This window comes from Trichechus manatus, unplaced genomic scaffold (genome assembly GCF_000243295.1).
Source record: "Trichechus manatus latirostris isolate Lorelei unplaced genomic scaffold, TriManLat1.0 scaffold00049, whole genome shotgun sequence".
Lineage (NCBI taxonomy): Eukaryota > Metazoa > Chordata > Mammalia > Sirenia > Trichechidae > Trichechus > Trichechus manatus.
Window position 1 is genome coordinate 13,795,574 of NW_004443985.1, and position 19,721 is coordinate 13,815,294.

Genomic DNA, 19,721 nt, shown 5'->3' on the forward strand with positions numbered 1-19,721 from the left:
GATGAACATTTACATTTTTTCCACCTTTTGGCTATCGTGAATAATGCTGCAGTCAACACTGATGTACAAGTATCTGTTTGCTTTCAATTCTTTTTCCTGCTTTCAAGTCTTTTGGTTATATACCTAGGAGTATATAAATCCTGGAGGACTGAGATTAAGTGGGTCACTTTAGTAGGGCTAGAGCTGAGGCCATGAGACAGACACAACAGATACATAAGCCTAATCATCTTCCTCTTCTTCAGTGTACTAATATTATACCAGAAAAGGGAGTGCAGTATGGTAATTCCGTGTTTACTGTTTTGAGGAACTGCCAAACTGTTTTCCACAGTGGCTGCACTATTTTAAAATCCCACCAGCAATGGATGAGGGATCTGTCCAATTACTTTTAAATTGTTTTCTTTAAGAGGGTCAAGATTGAAAATCTAGACTCTGTAAATAGAGTTGAAAATGGTTTGACCAAAAACGTTTTATTTATTTTGCACAAGTAATAGATAGTTCCAAAACAAAGGCTCTAAGAAGTAATATAGATTAAAATTTTGCAGTAAAGAAGTGACTTTGATAGACAAAATCAGTCATGTAGACTTACTTGGTTTTAGGAGATAACCAAGCTTAATTTCATTGAAATTGTAATGAAGACAATGAATCTAACAAATGCAGTCTTAAATCATACTGTTACATATGCTAATTCTTAATTGTATTTTTCTTTAAATAACAAAGTCTGAGTATACTCTTTGAACTATACATTAGATGATAAGGTAATGCAGTAAATGGAAGTGTTTTGTAACAGACTTGCCTTGTGGTTGGTAAGTGAACAAAGTTACTTTAAAATAATTTCTTTAAAACTTCCATATTTAATTGTCCTTACAGGTGGTCGCAATGGTTACGGTGCAAAACTTTGTAATATTTTCAGTACAAAGTTTACAGTAGAAACGGCGTGCAAGGAATACAAACATAGTTTTAAACAGGTATGATAGATTTGTGTCCTTTTTTAAAAATAAATCATGTTTTTGTTGTTTTTCTGAAGTAGTAGAACCTTAGGTAAATTACAATGATACCTATATAACTATTTTTTTAAAATCATTGAACAAGTCATCAGAGTGAAAGAGTGAAGAGACATCAGAATGCCTGGGAAATTTGATAGAAGCTTGTCTCTTTCCTATTACTTTAAAACAAAAATATTTAATAGGCTTTTCCTTTAATTTAGTTATACATTAGTAAAAATGACCTGAACATCATAGGCTCATTGAAATATATCCTCTCAGCATGCTTAAAAAATTAATCATTAACTCCTCAAATTCACATTTATTTTATTCCTTGTAGGTCTTTGAAAATAATTTCACATTTTAAGTAAGCTAAAGTATTTTTTTCAGAAAACATAATGCTGTTTATTTTTGTAAATTATCTTTTACTGACAGTATATAAAGTTGTACAGCTAGTTATGCTTATTTTCAATATGAGGTTGTTATAAAAGTAGTATTTTAAGATTTTCCATCTGTAATATCAGTTTTAGGATTTGTTTGGTTTGCTGTGAGGTTGGAAAATGGATATACTTGTGGTATATGAATATATTTCATAAACTATATTATGTATTATGAAATGTAGAAATATTATAGAAATGTTTGTATTTTTTTGAAGACATGGATGAATAATATGATGAAGACTTCTGAAGCCAAAATTAAACATTTTGATGGTGAAGATTACACATGCATAACATTCCAGCCAGATCTGTCCAAATTTAAGATGGAAAAACTTGACAAGGATATCGTGGCCCTCATGACCAGAAGAGCCTATGACTTGGCAGGCTCCTGCAAAGGGGTCAAAGTCATGTTTAATGGAAAGAAATTGCCTGTAAGTGTCTTATAAAATAGATTAATATTTTGCCATGTTGTAGACAGTCTGTAGATGGATCTTGCTTTTTAAATCTAATCTGACAATCTCTCTCTTTTAACTGGTATGTTTACAACATTCACATTTAAAGTGATTATTGATATATTTGGTTTAAAATCTACCATCTTGCTGTTTTCTAGTTGTATCTGTTCTTTGTTTATTGTTTCCTCTTACTCTGCCTCCTCTGGTTTTAATTGAGCTTTTTTTTTTAATGATTCCTTTTTATCTCTTATTTATACTAAGTAAAGAGAGATAAAAAGGAAGTCAGTTCTGATTCATGGCAACCCCATGTGTGATGAGAACATTTTTAAAAAAAAACATTTTTAGTGGTTGTTCTAGAGTTTGCAAATGGTTTGAGTCCACCTTCAGATAATTTTATATTGCTTCATGTGTAGTGACAAAACTTTATAATAGTATATTACCAGTTTCTCTCCTCCCATCCCTTGTGTCATTGTCATTATACATTTCATTTTTACATACACTACAGTCACCAGAAGGAGAAGAAACAGAGAATGGGCAGGAGAAATATTTGAAAAAATAATGACAAAACATTTTCCAAAATCAGTGACATTATTTTTGTTATTGCTTTAAGTAGTTATCATTTAGAGCAATTAAAAACATGAAGAAAGATTATATTTTACTTTCATTTCTATTGCTCTTATTTCTTATACATCTAAACTTCTAATTTTAATCATATTCCTTCTGCCTGAGGGTCTACCTTTAACAGTTCTTGTAGTGCAGGTCTGCTGGCTATGAATTCCTTCTGTTTTTGTTTGTCTGAGAAAGTCTTTATTTCTCCCTCACTTTCGAAGGATATTGTCTCTGGATATAGAATTCTGGGTTGACAAGTTTTTTTTTCTTTCCCTTTCAACCCTTTAAAGATGTTACCCCATTGTCATCTTGCTTGCATGGTTTCTGATGAGGAAAAAAACCCAAAAAACAAGTTGCTGTCAAGTCAATGCCAACTCATGGCAACCCCATGTGTGATGAGAAGCGTGCTGTAATTCTTATCCTTGTTCCTCTGTTGGTATGGTGTCCTCCACTCCTCTGGCTGCCTTGAAGATTTTCTCTTTATTTTTGGTTTTCTGAAATTTGAATGTGATGTGCCTCTGTGTGTGTGTGTGTGTGTGTGTGTGTGTGTGTGTTTGGGGGCGGTTATCCTGCTTCATGTTCTCTGAGCTTCTTGGATCTGTGGTTTGGTGTCTTATCACTAATTTTGGAAAATATTTGGCCATTATTTCTTCAAATATTTATTTTGCCCATTCTTTCTTTTCCTTCTGATATTCCAGTTATGCATAAGCTATATTGTTTGCTGTCCTGTATAGTTCTTGGATGCTCTGTTCTGTTTTATTCACTCTTTTTTCTTTTTGTGTTTTCAGTTCATGTAATTTCTATTGCTCTATCTTCAAGTTCACTGATTCTTTTTCTGCTGTGTCAAGTCCAGTGATGTACCCATCTAAGGCATTCTTAATTTGTGCTACTGTATTTTTGATTTCTAGCATTTCCATTTGATTTTTCTTATAGTTTCTACCTCTCTGCTGAAGTTGCATATTGTCTACCTTTTCTGTGAGAGCGTTTAACATAATAATCATAGTTATTTCAAATGCCCTATCTGATAGTTACAGATATATCTGAGTCTGATTCTGATGATGTCTTTATCTTTTCAGAATGTGTGTGGATTTTTTTCCCCTGCCTTTTGGCATGCCTTGTACATTTTTACTGCAAACTGGACATGATGTATGGGGCAGTAGATACTGAGGCAAATAGGCCTTTAGTGTGGGGATTTCTGTTAATTCATCCAGGAGCTGGGTTGTGTTTGAAGTTTCTTGTTGCTATAGTTCCTCGTGTTGAGACTCATTCTTCCTGTGGTAGTAAAGACTTCAGATTCTTCTGGTGACCTTGTTTTTTCTCTCCTCTTGGCTTTGGACCTTCCCTTTTTGCTGCTCCTCAGAGAGGACCTGTTTTTTATCTCTCCCAGCTGAAACCCACTGTTATTACAGAAGGCTTGTTAGCATGGTGGTAGGGTGTAGGGGAGGTGTTCTTTAATGTCTGATTAAGTCTCAGTCTTTGGAATGCACAGTGGGCCTTGTGTCAGGGATTTGGCTTTCATAGTGTCTCTTCCCCTCCACCAAAGGTAGAGATTTGCCGCTGCCTCTATCCTCGTTGTCCTGCAGAATAAGCCTTTAAAAAAAAAATGAAAAACTTAAGTGACATATGTGGGGGCTGGGGCTGGACAGAGTTCCTTTAACTATAAGGTGTCTCACCAGTGCTCTCCACCAGTGTTCTTCCCCCTGCAAATTAAACCTTCATTTTTTTTTAAAGGGATATGGGTCAGTGTTGATTTTCCAGTGGCTGCTTTTCTTCTCTCCCAGCCAGTACTATGGGAGGAACTCTCTCTGGATTCTCCCTGATCTTCCCTCTGGGAGCCTGGTGGGTTCCCTGAATGAAAAGCCTACAAAAAAATAAGGCATCGCTTATGACTACCACCCCCAGGAGCTTTACACACTCACACTAGTCCATACTCAGCCTGTAGCTATTAGTCACAATTTCTAGTTTAATGTTCCTACTGGCTTATATGACATCAGGCAGCTTCTGCCCCAGGTAACCAAATGCTCAGGTTCTGTGTCTCCTTTTAGACGCCTGTTTCTCTCCAGACTTTGGGATGGCCATCTGTCCTGTGATCTTAATTTTTTGATGGGTTCATGAAAAATCTTTAATTTTTTTTCTTGTTGTGAGGATGAAAGCTGCTGCTGCTTTTATTTTTTCTTTCAGCTCTCAGCTTGTTTGAGCTGAAACTGGATGTCTACTTTGTCATTTTAAAAACTTAAATTTTTGAAAGAATTTATAATAATTTACCTGTCCAGTTGTCCCTTCATATCCCTCTCTTTATCAAGTACACATGTAAATGAATTCCTTTTTAAGGGATAAGGATGAAAGAGTAGAGTACGGAAAGTTCATAAAGGTTGGAGTCTATGAAATAAGAGCTATTGTGAATGAAAGGAAACGTGAGGGTATGGTACGTACCTGATGGCATTCACCTAGTTGAGCAGCTGGTATAAGATTGTTTATTGCTTTTGTTTTTTAAATTAATAGGTAAATGGATTTCGAAGTTATGTAGATCTTTATGTAAAAGACAAATTGGATGAAACTGGGGTGGCCCTGAAGGTTATTCATGAACTTGCGAATGAAAGATGGGATGTTTGTCTCACTTTGAGCGAAAAAGGATTCCAGCAAATTAGCTTTGTAAATAGTATTGCAACTACAAAAGTAAGTACGCTACTTGTTTCTAAGTCCGTGGCAGAATAGTCCTTCACTAAAACAACAAAATAAACAACCACCACCACCAAAAAAGAAAAATGAAAATAAACAGAAAACTTACCACGCAAATCTGCTTTGACTTATGAAAATGAATTATTTTTAATGAAATAGCTGTTTTACAATTTATTTAAACATCCACTGAGAAATGAATATATATGATTAGTGTTTATAGTTGAATGTGCTTATGTTTTATGACATTTAGAATGATAACAAATTCCTTATTCTGTGTCTTCGGTTTAGGTTGAGAAGAGAGATTAATAGGAGATGAGTCTGTTTGGGGTCAGATGTAGGACATATTATCTATTAGATTTTTCCAGGATATACACTTGTATTGTCTAACACTTTGTTATGGTCATTAGTGTACATAAATGCTATTAGATGAGAAGAATTTCATCTCATTTTGAAATCCTAAAGCCTACAAAATAGAGTTCAAATTCCTTGGAACGACAGATACCATGTCACATTCTTGTTTAAGTTTTAACTTTTTTTTTTAACTTCAGTGTTTTTTATAACCCAGGATCACTTTCTGTAGTCAACAGAAATTGTGTGTCAGTTATGATTGCATTTTGTTACATGTAATAACTAATATACAGTGGCTTAAACATGTAAAGCTTGTTTTTCCTGTCATAACTGAAGATTGCGAGTAGGCAGTCCTAGACAAGTACTGTGGCGCTACAATGTCACTGAGGACAGATACTCTTCCTGGCTTTATTTTCTGCTATACTTAGCATGTAGCTTTCATTCTCATGCCCTCAAGATGTCTGCCACACCTCTATGCCTCATTTTCAAGCTCTAGGGAGACAACAGAATGGGAAAGAGCAAATGCATTTGCCAACTAAATCTTTTCCTTTTAATCAGGAATACAATAGCTTTCCTGAAGCCCCACCCAGTAGACCTCTGCTAACATCTCACTGGCTAGAACTGAGTCAAGTGCTACCCCTAGCAGCAAGGAAGTCTAGCTTGGTGAACCTTTTTAACTGGGCACGTGACCAGTTAAAAACAAATTTGGGTTTGTTGGCTATATGGAGTTTTATGGAGTTGATTAATTACCTCTGTGGCCAGAAACACCTTACACCTACTCCACAGTTATTGGCTGCCTGTTAACCGACATTTTGCATTCATGACAGTAGTAGAAAATCTACTATCCGACTGTTTTGTGCATTAATGGCGTACATCTGGCAGTAATGAACGCCGAGGTAAGAGAAGCACTAGCTGTGATGGTTAAGGTTTTGTGTTGCCTTGGCTGGGCCATGATTCTCAGTGGTTTGGTAGTTATGTAATGATGGTTGTATCCTCCATTTTGAGATCTGAGGTGAGCATCCTTAATTTTTGCATAATGCTGATTTTCACATAATGTCCTAGTCTTTGGAACCTAACAATGTCGTTAAGTGAGGAGTGGGTGTATTCAAATCTTAACTCTGCCATTCTGAGACTCATTTTATACCTCTGGAAAATAGAACTCATAATACTGAGTTCATAAAAATGTGAAGATGAAACACTCATGCTAGAAAAAATGAATATGTAAGTGTTCTGCTGCCTTAACTATAGAAGATTTTGGATTCCATATTTTCTTCTTTTTAGGGTGGACGACACGTTGATTATGTAGTAGATCAAGTTGTTGGTAAACTGATTGAAGTAGTTAAGAAAAAGAACAAAGCTGGGGTATCAGTGAAACCATTTCAAGTAAGTGATGCTTTATGTGTTATTTATAGTGAATTACTAAATAATATAAGTTCTGATGCTGACTTTTTTTTTTTTTGGTTTTCAACAGGTAAAAAACCATATATGGGTTTTTATTAATTGCCTTATTGAAAATCCAACTTTTGATTCTCAGACTAAGGAAAATATGACTCTGCAACCCAAAAGTTTTGGGTCCAAATGCCAGCTGTCAGAAAAATTTTTTAAAGCAGTGAGTAAAACTTGTGTTATTTTTCAGTGTGTGTTATTATTGAAAGTTGATTATGTGGCTTTTTTTGTTTGAAATATTTAAATTTTTTAAAAATAATATTTTTAATGAGTTTTTGGTGAAAGCTTACCCAGGAAGTTAGGTTCCCATTTGGCAATTTCCACACAGACTGTTCAGTGACATTAGTTACATTTATCGCAACGTGTCAACATTCTCTTTAATTGTGTTCAGTTTGTTCCCTTTTCAGTACTCTAGTTTCCTTGCTCCTTTATCTTCTCATCTTTGCTTTTGAGTAATTGTTTACTTTTTGGTCTCATTCCTGATGGTTTTTAAGCAGGGCACCAATCTCATGGGTGGTACCCTTTACTTTGTGTGCCACTCTACTATTTTGCTAAAACGTGAACTGGATAGGCTTGGTTCTAGGTTTAAAAAGTATCACAGGTGATAGTCTCAGGGAGTCCTATGTTCTCTGTTGTTCCAGATTGTCAGGGTTTTTTTTTGTTTTGTTTTTTTAAAATAAGAATTTGAGTTCTCCATATTTTTCTCCCATTCTGTCCAGGACCAACTATTGTGACCCCAGTCAGAATGGTCAGTGGTGATAGCCAGGCACCATCTAGTTCTTCTGGTCTCAGAATAGATGAGGTTGTGGCTCGTGTAGACTGGTTTTTTCTCTGAGCTTCTGGTTATCTTCTTACTCTTTTACTCCTGGCACGTAGAGACCCACAGTTGTGTCTTAGCTGGTCGCTTGCAAGCTTTTACGACCCCAGGTGCTATTCACTTCACTAGGATACAGATCATGGTTTTTGTGAACTGTGTTATGCCAGTTGACTGAGTTGTCCCATGAGACTATGGTACTAAGCCTTTAAACGCAGAAGACCAGTGTCGGAAGGTGTTTGGTTATGTCTGAGGAGTATCCATATTTGTGTCTTCAGTGAATATATGTGCCTGTACCGTGTATTTGTATTTACATGTACCTATAAATACTACTGTCTGTTCTCACCTGTACACATCTGTACCTACCTGTATACCAATTTGCCTGTACCCATCCATATGTGCTCAAACACTTGTTTTTACTTCGGTTGGGCTATGCTCACTACATCCACATTTGGTTCCACTTTTCCCATCACCAAACATATCTAGTCTCTACAGTATGAAGTGTACTTTCCCCACCCCACTCCTCTCTGTGGTAAGCACCAATGAACATTGGTCTCTCTGTAGTTATCTATTCTTGTCTTCTTATAAAAGAGGGATCACACAATATTTGTCCTTATGTGCTTCAGTTATTTCACTTAGCATTATGCTGTCTGGGTCCATCCATGTTATGTTTTGCAGACTCATCATTGTTCTTTATGATTGCATAGTATTCCATTGTATGTATGTACCACAATTTGCTTATCCATTCATCTGTTGATGAGCACTTTGGTTGTTTCCATTTATTTGCCATTGTGAACAAAGCAGCAGTGAACACAGGTGTGCATATGTCTGTATGTGTCATTATTTTTAGGTCTCTAGGGTCACTATGGCTGCTAACCAAAAGGTTGGCAGTTTGAATCCACCAGGCGCTCCTTGGAAATTCTATGGGGCAGTTCTATTCTGTCCTATAGGGTCACTATGAGTCAAGGTCGACTCAACGGCAACGGGTTTGGTTTTTTTTTTTTTTTTTTTTTTAAGGGTCACCTTGAGTTGGAATCAACTCGATGGCAATGGTTTTTAAGGTATATACCTAGGAGTGGGATTGCTGAATCATATGGTAGTTCTATTTCTAGTTTTTTGAGAAAATGCCATGATTATGTAGTTTTCTTGATTTATTTATTCTATTTGTGATTAGTTTCTTTTATCATAGTAACTGTGGGTGTAGGCATGCTTACATTGCAAATTGATAAGCTTAATTCTGATAGCTTCTAAGGGTAGACTATTGTTTCATACAGCAGTAAATTATACTGCCAAGTATTAAACCTTTGGGAATCATGTAACTAATTGTGCTTTTGATCTTTGCATTGGCCCTTACAAAGCTCAGATTTCCCTCCAGCAAATGAACAGCTCTTTATAGCATTCCTGGCTTTATCCGTTCTGCTTTCATTTCAACTTCGTCTACTCATTTTTACCTCTACATGTTTTTAAATTTCACTTTACTTTGCACATATTTAACCTTTCTGAAACAAGGTGAGTGTACAGACAAATAAATCTCAAAATTCTAACTGAACCTTGCTTCTGCTACTAGCTTCTTGTAATCTGGCTATTGTATATGACTAAGATTTGCCTCATTTCCCTTGTTCACTGACACCATCAGTAAACACACATGAAGTACCTATAAAGTGCCTTTAATTTGCTGGGCACTGGGAATGTAAAGATGAATAAATCACACACACACACCACCCTGCTTTGGAAGTTTATAGTTTAGTGGGAGAGTACTGTGCAGTTGCCATGGAGATAGCATATTTGTCAAATTCTAGTACTAGAATTTCAAAGATAGTTTCTCACAAACTGACAACAAAAGGTGGCTTTCAGGTTCTAGCTTAAGGCCTATAGAAATAGTACTTTGGGATCTAATCATAATGAATTCTGAGTAGAAATTAACCTATATGAATGCTTTCCCAAATTTCTGCTATCATAGCAGTTTTTCTCATGATGAAGTGATTTGATTTTAGATTTTTTTCATTTTAGGTTGGTAAGTTTAGATTTGTCAAAACAGTTTATCTCTTTTCTTTATATCTCAAGCATTACAGAAAACTATGTCATACACTTAAAATACAACCACGCAGGATAATGGAAAATAACTTAGGATCTGGAGTTGGATGGGCTTCACTTCTTTTTCTTTTTGGGCTAACATCTTGCCACATACTGATCACTGCAGAAAACAATATATAACGTTGAAATCCTCATCGCCTGGCTATATAAAGAATAAACACTGTAAATTCCTGAGTTTATCCTCTTGTTCCTTTCATGTTAATATTTTTTATTTGTCATAGAGAATTCAGGACTCATGTTTTGTATTGAGTATATCATAAATGTCAGTGTCTAGAATTTCGCAGTTAGTAAATTGATGGGTAAATCAGCTTTCACTATGTTAACAAAATTGACTTGTAACAAAACCAGTGTATATTCCTCAGGGACTTCATTACATTAGAATTTTCCTCCTATGCAGGAAAGCCGTTGTTTTATTTATGTGTTTTTATTTCAGTGCAGTAGATCATTGTGTATAGCTACCGGAGCTACTTTCACTGTCAAGTAAAATTTACTAGCATGTGTTGTGATTGTTATCGTAACAATTACTATTTTGCCGTAAAACACCGTGTGATTCCAAGTATCACATTAACGCCTGTAAATTTTAGCTAAATGTATGAACATCTCGTTTTTGTGTATACCATTATTCTTTGGTTTTTAGGCTTCTAACTGTGGCATTGTAGAAAGTATCCTGAACTGGGTGAAGTTTAAGGCTCAGACTCAGCTCAACAAGAAGTGTTCATCAGTCAAGTATAGTAAAATTAAAGGTATTCCTAAACTGGATGATGCTAATGATGCTGGTAAGATTCAGTTTTTTTCTTTCAAGATTTTGATTTATGTTTACTGTTTTGTTCATCTAGTCATAGAGATTTTTTATTTTCCATATATAGTTAGACTACATGATTTTCTGTTCAGAGTATAATTTTACTTCATTGAAATCACCACATATACCACATATTACTAATTTTCAGGGGATAATAATTCAGTATAATATACCATCTCTACTGAGCATAATAGAAGATGCCTCTTATAGTCTTTCACTATCATCATTGTGATGATTAAATTTTCTGGCCTGATTTTTCTCATTAGTAAAATGCAGACTTCAGGGTATATATATGTCATTTTCAATTTCTCTCAGGTGGCAAACATTCCCTGGAATGTACACTGATATTGACAGAGGGAGACTCTGCCAAATCACTGGCTGTGTCTGGATTAGGTGTCATTGGGCGAGACAGATACGGAGTCTTTCCACTCAGGGGTAAAATTCTTAATGTACGGGAAGCTTCTCATAAACAGGTAAATTTACATACCTATGTATATATGACATTTCTAATACTTTACAATTGTTGAGTTTTAATGTAAATTCTGACTTTTCATGTTATTTCAACACTTTAAAATACTTTTGGCACTTTTCATTTTTGCACAGATCATGGAAAATGCAGAAATAAACAACATTATTAAAATAGTTGGTCTACAATACAAGAAAAGTTATGATGATGCAGAATCTCTGAAAACTTTACGTTATGGAAAGATTATGATTATGACTGATCAGGTTAGTTTGAAAATTGCCACATATTTATAATTCATATCTTAAAATAAAATATTGCCCTTTTCATATTTGTTTAAATATTAAACAAATAAGTGAAAGTGATTGTAGACCAAGGGATCATAAAAAGCATTGTTTAATGGAACTGTTTTTGTGAAGCACATTTTATATTACTTAGTTTATTGGGTAACAGTCTTTATGGTTGGTAATTTAAAAAATACTTTAAAGTGCGATAACTATGAGAAGAGTAGAACACAGTGTAGTATTATAAGGATGAAATCTACTTATAATTAGGAAGAAAAGATGAATTTACAAGTAAGAAAGATCAGTCAATAAAATAATGCTTAATATTCGTACCTGATCAAGTAATTGGGAATGTACAAAAAGTAGGAGGACTTGAGTAGTAAAATGGCAATAATCAAGGAAGAACTAGAAAATTAAAATTTTATATGCATCCATTTGTCTCTATGTACTCTTAGTAAAAGCGTTCGTAGAAAATCTTCAACTGAAAAAGTGACTAACTGGTTTTAAGCAGAAATTGTGTGATTTTAATATGAGAAGACGCAGATTTGCCTGTACTTTAGGGGTTTCCTCTTCCCTTGCCTAGCGAAGTGGTATCATAGCTATGTTTTTAAGAATTTTTATCCTGAAATCATTCTTTTAATAAAATCTGGGTAAACTATAAAATCACTATAATAATACATTCTGTAATGATAAAAAGATTCGGTTTATCACTACCTATATTCTTTATTTGCATTTTAAGAAAAAATACTGTGATCTTCTAAAGAATAGTATTTACTGTTTTACATGAAATGCAGATCTAAAATTTGAATGGAGTTTTGCCTCTTTGTTGCATTTATGCATCTTTAAATTTGGTTATATAAGTAACTATATTTCATAAAATTATAGCACTGTTTACTAACTTTTTTTTAGGATCAAGATGGTTCTCATATAAAAGGCTTGCTTATTAATTTCATCCATCACAATTGGCCATCACTTTTGAAGCATGGTTTTCTTGAAGAGTTCATTACTCCTATTGTAAAGGTACTATTTACGTTAATATATTTTTATACTCTTGTCTTAAAAGATGGCAGAAAAACTAATTTCTTCTTTTTTTTTTAAAAATTAAGGCGAGCAAAAATAAGCAGGAACTTTCCTTCTACAGTATTCCTGAATTTGATGAGTGGAAAAAACATATAGAAAACCAGAAAGCATGGAAAATAAAATACTACAAAGGTTTGTATCTTAAAATACTTAATTTATATCAGTAGTAACGTCACACAAAGCAGTTTTAAGAATGTTATAAAAATAAAGGCTTATCAGCTATTGCTGATTTTAAAATAATTGTTATGGAATAAAAGTAGAGAGGTAGTATAATGGACCCCCCTGTACCCTTTAACAATCACCATTTTATGGCCCTCTCCTCGCCACAGTGTCTAACTACCAGATGTCATATTATTTCATCTGTAAGTAGTATGCATCTCTAGAAGAATTAGAAACACCATATCTTTAATACCATTGTCATACCTTTCCTTAATGTCATCAAATATCCAGTCAGTGTTAAAATTTCTCCAATTGTATTAAAAAGTGAGTTTATGTTAATTAGGGAGGGACAGTTTGGAAAGGGAGCATGAGAATGATTGGGGAACTTGAAGAATTTAATCAGTGTCACTGAATTGTAATGTAGAAATTGTTGAATTGCTGTATATATTGCTGTGTATATTCTCAACAAAAAACAGAATAAATTATTTTTAAAAAAATGTTCATGTTTATAGTAGGTTGGTGTGAGTCAAGATCCAAACAAGGTCTACACATTGCATTTGGTTTTTAAGTCTCTTAATATATGAATTTTCTTTTTGTATTTTTTCCTTACAATTTTTTTGTTCAAAAAATTGGATTATTTGTCCTGTATAATCCTACATTCTGGATTTTGTTAATTGTATACCTGTGGATTCATTTAATGTGTATCATGTGCCTCTGTCCCTGTATTTTCTGTTAACTAGTAGTTAAATTATGGAGCCCTCGTGGTGCAGTGGTTAAGAGCTTGGCTGCTAACTAAAAGGTCAGCAGTTTGAATCCACCGGCTGCTCCTTGGAAACTCTTTGGGACAGTTCTACTCTGTCCTGTAAGGTCGCTGTGAGTCAGAACCAACTCGACGGCACATAACAACAACAACAACCTTCCCCACAAAAAAAAACCCATCGCCGTTGAGTCAATTCCGACTCATAGTGACCCTATAGGACAGAGAAGAACTGCCTTATAGGATTTCTAAGGAGTAGCTGATGGATTCGAACTGCCAACATTTAGGTTAACAGCTGAACTCTTAACCACTAAGCCACCAGGGCTGCAACAACAACAGTAGTTAAATTGGAGCCTGATCAACATTGGATTAGATTTTTTTTTTTTTGTCAAAAACATTTCAGAGGTGGTGGTGTGTACTTATGTTAGGAGACATTGCTGCTTGTCTTTTTGTGATATTAAGATCAATCAGTTGGTATAGGTATTGCCAGCCTGATCCATCTATTATACATTTCCCCCATCAGCTTTTCACCTACTGGTTTTGAACAGCATTGATGTTCATCACTCAGTTTTATTTTTAAAATTGTGCAGGGTTGGGTACCAGTACAGCTAAAGAAGCAAAGGAATATTTTGCTGATATGGAAAGGCATCGTATCTTATTTAGATATGCTGGTCCTGAAGATGATGCTGCCATTACCTTGGTAATAAAGTTAATTTAAGAAATCTTTTCTAATACTCATCCTCTACCCTCCATACCTTTCCTTCCAGCCCTGGTTTCCTACGATAAGTCTCTTTTGAAATTCCAGTGCGCAAACTGGTTAATTTTAGTGTTTTTTTTTACCCCTGCCTTGCTTTCCTAGTTCTTTAATTCAAAGACCTTGGTTCAAGTGTATTTTTGATTAAAAACATACTGGAAAAAAGCTTTAAGTTCCCTGAATTCTATGAGTACATATTATTTAAGTAAAAATTAGTAGTTATTTGCTATATCTAAATTTTAATTTTACATTGAAATTCATTTTGTTTTTTAATGTATGAAATCATTACCTGGAATCTTTCAGGCATTCAGTAAGAAGAAGATTGATGACAGAAAAGAATGGTTAACAAATTTTATGGAAGATCGGAGACAGCGTAGGTTACATGGCTTACCAGAGGTTAGTCATAAAGAGTGGTGATCTGGGGGAAGAAGGAGAAAGAGACTGAAATTCATGCAGTAATAATGACAATATTGCTATATAACTTTTCTCTTAGCAATTTTTATATGGTACAGCAACAAAGCATTTGACTTACAATGATTTCATCAACAAAGAATTGATTCTGTTCTCAAACTCAGACAACGAAAGATCTATACCATCTCTTGTTGATGGTAAGTAGGCTATGTTTAAAAATCTAGCTTGTTATTGTATGTTATTGAGTATATTTTAATGTCCTTAACTCATTCTTATAATAAATTTTTAAATTCTTATTTGAAATCTTATAAAACTGAAGAACTGATTCGGAAGAATTTTAAGGCTTTTTGAAGTTGCTTTTGAGATATGTTTCGGTAGGACTGAAATCTTTATAATATTTCTTAATTTGAAACTTTAAACTCTTTCTTTAAAATTTTCAGGAAAATTAGCTTTAAGGCAAATCTTTAATGCTTTTCTCCCAAGTTGCAAGACCTTCTATTTTAAAAATTGCAGAACTTCTAAAATAAAAAGTAAAATGGGACTTTGATAATAAATTCTAAAATATTTATCAGAGAAACTAAATTTTTAAAACATCTTTGTACCTCATTACCTGAAACCTAATACTGGGGAATTTAAAAACTGGTCCCTAGTAGACCATAGTTTGGTCTTCTGACTAGAACTTATTTTCCCACATTTTTTTATAGCTTTTAGCAAATTAGTTGTCTTTCTGTTTCTTAGTTTTTCAGCTAATTGCAAATGGCTTTACCTATCCATCAAGTTCTAGCTTTAAGTTACATCCCTTCTATGAAGTTTTCTTTAACAATTCCAGTCTAATTGATCTCAGATGCCTCAATTCCTATGCCAATTATTGTGTCTCTTATTTTATTTGTGTTAACTTTGTCTTCTCAATTAGATTATAAAATTCTCATGGAAAGAGGCCACATTTTATCCTCTTGTTTCTACCATGCTTGGGGCTTACAGTGGTGATGATGATGATAGCTAGCATTTATTGAAAAGTTTTTAACTGTGCTCATTTGCCTAGAGCAATAAGAATAAGTAAACAGAGTCCTTTGCTTACATTATTGCATGTGATCCTTATGATCAATAGGAAGGTAATAGTTTCTACTGCACTGATGACGATATTGAGATTTATTAATCTAGTAATCTGCTCAAAGTTGCATGGTAAATAGCTAAATTGAGAATTATATCCAGATTAGTGAGATTCTAAAGCCTGTGGGTTTTTTTTTTTAATTTTTTTTGTGCCTTAGGTGAAAATTTACAGTGCAAATTAGTTTCTCATCCAAAAATTTATACCCAAATTATTTTGTGACATTGGTTGCAATCCTCACATGGTGTCAGCACTCTTTCCCCCTTTCTACCTTGGGTTTTCCATGTCCATTCGTCCAGTTTTCCTGTCCCTTCCTGTCTTCTCATCTTTGCTTTTGGGCAGGTGTTGCCCATTTGGTCTTGTATACTTGATTGAACTAAGAAGCACGTTCCTCATGTGTTACCGTTCGTTTTATAAACCTGACTAATCTTTGGCTAAAAGGTAGACTTTGGGAGTAGCTTCAGTTCTGAGTTAGCAAGGTGTCCAGGGGCCATAGTTTCGGGGGTTCCTCCAGTCTCTATCAGACCAGTAAGTCTGTTCTTTTTCTGTGAATTTGAATTTTTTTCTACATTTTTCTCCCAATCTTTCTGGGACCCTCCATTGTGATCCCTGTCAGAATGGTAGGTGATGGTAGCTGGGCACCATCTATTTCCTCTGGGCTCAGGCTGGTGGAGGCTGTGGTTCATGTGGTCCGTTAGTCCTTTCGGCTAATACTTTACTTTGTGTGTTTGGTTTTCTTCCTTCTCCTTTGCTCTGGACAGGGTGGGACCAATAGATATATCTTAGATGGCCGCTTACAAGCTTTTAAGACCCCAGATGCTCCTCACCAAAGTAGGATGTAGAACATTTTCTTTATGAGCTATGTTATGCCGATTGACCTAAATGTCCCCCGAGACTATATTCTCCAGCCCTCAGCCCTAGTAACTCGGTCCCTCAAGGTGTTTGGATGTGTCTAGGAAGCTTCTGTGACTTTGCTTTGGTCAAGTTGTACTGACTTCCCCTATATTGTGTGCTGTCTTTCCCTTCACCAAAGTTACCACTTGTCTACTATCTAGTTAGCGATTTCCGCTCCCTACCCCCTTCTTTTCCTTGTAACCATCAGAGATTTTTTTTTTCTGTGTGTAAACCTTTTCTTGGGTTGTTGTAATAGTGGTCTTATACAATATTTGTCCTTTTGTGATTGACTTATTTCACTCAGCATAGTGCCCTCCAAATTCATCCATGTTGTGAGGTGTTTCACAGATTTATTATTGTTCTTCATGATCACAGTAGTATTCCATTGTGTATGTGTAACATACTTTGTTTACTTATCCATCTGTTGATGGGCGCTTAGGTTCGCTATTGTGAATAATGCTACAGTGAACATGGGTGTGCATATAAAGCCTGTGTTCTTAACTACCACAGCATGCTGCCACTTTATAAAGATTTTCCTGATTTAGGATAATCTAGTAATAGTTTTCAGGCTTAATGATAGTTTGCTGGTATTTTAGTTACAACTGGCATTTTGATCATAAAAGTGTTTAGAGGCTTCTGTGAAAGGAGTTTGGTGCCACTGGGCAGTTCTTTAAGACCAGAAGGACATCTTTCAAATGGTACTTCACTTTTGGAATAGATTGAGTAAGTATAAAAATGTGTTTGTATAGACTTATAGCCCTGGTGGTGTAGTGGTTAAGTGCTATGGCTGCTAACCAAAAGGCCTGAAGTTTGCCATTGAATCGATTCCGACTCATAGTGACCCTATAGGACAGAGTAGAGCTGCCCCTTGGAAACCATATGGCGCAGTTCTACTCTGCCCTAAAGGGTCGCTAAGAGTTGAAATCGACTGGATGGCTGTGGGCTTATAGCATTAAGAATTGGCTTCCATTTGAGTGACTCACTTTGTTATAGAATCTCAAGTGACAATTTTATTCTAATTTTTGAAAAGCAAACTATACTTTTGCTTTTTTCTCCTGAATATATAGATCATTGTTGCCACTAAACGAATCACTACAACTATATCTTGAAGTAATATATTTTTTTAATTCATTTATGGCACTGTAGGTGAAGGTTTACAGAGCAAATTAGTTTCCCATTCAATAGTTTGTACACAAATTGTTCCATGACATTGGTTGCAAACCCTGCAATGTGTCAGCACTCTCCTCATTACCCCCTTGAGTTCCCCATTTCCATTCATCCAGTTTTCATGCCCCTTTCTGCCTTCTCATCTTTGTTTTTGGGTGGATGTTGCCCTTTTGGTCTTATATAGATGATTGTTCTAAGAGCACTTTCTTCACAGGTGTTATTGTTTATTTTATAGGACTGTTTATAATTAGGCTGAAAGGTGATTTCCAGGAATGGCTTCAGTTACAAGTTAGAAGGTTGTCTAAGGATCATCGTCTCAGGGGTTCTGCCAGTCTCTCTCGGACCCGTAAATCTAGTCTTTTTTATGAATTTGAATTTTGTTCTACGTTTTTTTTTCCACACTCTAACCAGGACCTTCTATTGTGATCCTGGTCAGAGCAGTTGTAGCCAGGTACCATCGAGTTCTTTAGGTCTCAGGATAGTGGAGGCATTGATTCCTGTGGTCCATTAGTCCTTTGGATTGTTTCCATGAGTTTGGTTTTCTTTACTCCTTTGCTTTGAACAGAAGGAGACCAATAATTGTATGTTAGACAGCCACTCACAAGCTTTTAACACCCCAGATGCTACTCACCAAAGTAGGATGTAGAACATTGTCTTTATGAAGTGTGTTATGCCAGTTGACCTAGATGTCCCCTGAGACTGTGGTTCTTAGCCTTAAAACCCAGTAACTCAGTCCTGAGAGGTGTTTGGATATGTCTAGGAAGTTTCCATGACCGTGCCTTCTGTGTGCTGTTATATACATATATGAATATATATGCAGCACATACAAATATGTATGTAGAAATATCCACAGCCAAACCTATATATACATATGGGCGTACTCCCATGTGCCCTCCCGCACCTATTCAGCGTACGTATTTACCTATGTATCCACTCATAAATTATTGTTGTAGGATTGTAGATGTCATAGTATTTTACCATTGTTGCCTTTTATTCTTGCATACCTCTCAGTGTCTTCCCTTGCCTTGGTCATGTTGTGCTGACTTCCCCCAAATAGTGTACTGCCTTTCACTTTACTAAAGTTAACGTGTCTAATCTCTAGTTAGTGATTTTTCTCCCTCCCCATCCCATCCCTGGTAACTATCAAAATATATTTCTTTCTGTGTGTAAACCTCTCCTTGACTATTTATAATAGTGGTCTCAAACAGTATTTGTCCTTTTGTGATTGACTTATTTTACTCAGCATAATATCTTCCAGATTCATCCATTTTGTGAGGTGTTTTGCAGATTCATCATTATTCTTTATCATTGTGTAGTATTCCATTGTGTGTATGTACCACAGTTTTTATCCTTCATCCATTGATGGGCACTTAGGTTGTTTCCATCTTTTTGCTATTGTGAATGATGGTGCAGTGAACATGGGTGTGCATATATCTGTTCTTGTCATGGTTCTTATTTCTCTAGGATGTGTTCCTTGGAGTGGGATTACTGGATCATACGATATTTCTATGTCTAGCTTTTTATGGACGTGCCATACTGTTTTCCATAGTGGTTGTACCATTTTACATTTCCACCAGCAGTGTATAAGAGTTCCAGTCTCCCTACAACCTCGCCAGCATTTATTGTTTTTGTTATTTTTTGATCAGTGCCATTATTGCCGGGCTAAGATGGTATCTCCTTGTAGTTTTGATTTACGTCTCTCTAATGGCTAATGATCGTGAACATCTCTTTATGTGATTTTTAGCCACTTGAATGTTTTCTTTGGTGAAGTGTCTGTTCATGTCTTTTGCCCATTTTTTAATGGGTTGTTTGCCTTTGTTGTTGAGGTGTTGAAGTTTTCTATAAATTTTAGAGATTAGACTCTTGTTGGATACGTCATAGCCAAAGATTTTTTCCCATTCTGTAGACTCTCTTTTTACTCTTTTGGTGAAGTCTTTTGATGAGCATAAGTGTTTAATTTTTTAGGAGATCTCAATCATCTAGTTT

General features: G+C 35.3%; 1 protein-coding gene across 2 annotated transcripts in view; it reads left to right on the forward strand.

Annotated features, from left to right (window-relative positions):
• The window catches only part of TOP2B (DNA topoisomerase II beta), a 74,832-nt gene that overhangs the window by 26,478 nt on the left and 28,633 nt on the right, over window positions 1–19,721 (forward strand). For both annotated transcript variants that reach the window (XM_023732257.1, XM_004377375.2), the window contains exons 6-18: window positions 868–965; window positions 1,636–1,848; window positions 4,981–5,154; window positions 6,787–6,888; window positions 6,977–7,114; window positions 10,497–10,635; window positions 10,974–11,131; window positions 11,262–11,387; window positions 12,315–12,425; window positions 12,512–12,617; window positions 13,992–14,101; window positions 14,459–14,551; window positions 14,649–14,763. In XM_023732257.1, coding sequence (XP_023588025.1) covers window positions 868–965; window positions 1,636–1,848; window positions 4,981–5,154; window positions 6,787–6,888; window positions 6,977–7,114; window positions 10,497–10,635; window positions 10,974–11,131; window positions 11,262–11,387; window positions 12,315–12,425; window positions 12,512–12,617; window positions 13,992–14,101; window positions 14,459–14,551; window positions 14,649–14,763 — 1,683 coding nt within the window. The remainder of the gene's footprint in view (window positions 1–867; window positions 966–1,635; window positions 1,849–4,980; window positions 5,155–6,786; window positions 6,889–6,976; window positions 7,115–10,496; window positions 10,636–10,973; window positions 11,132–11,261; window positions 11,388–12,314; window positions 12,426–12,511; window positions 12,618–13,991; window positions 14,102–14,458; window positions 14,552–14,648; window positions 14,764–19,721) is intronic.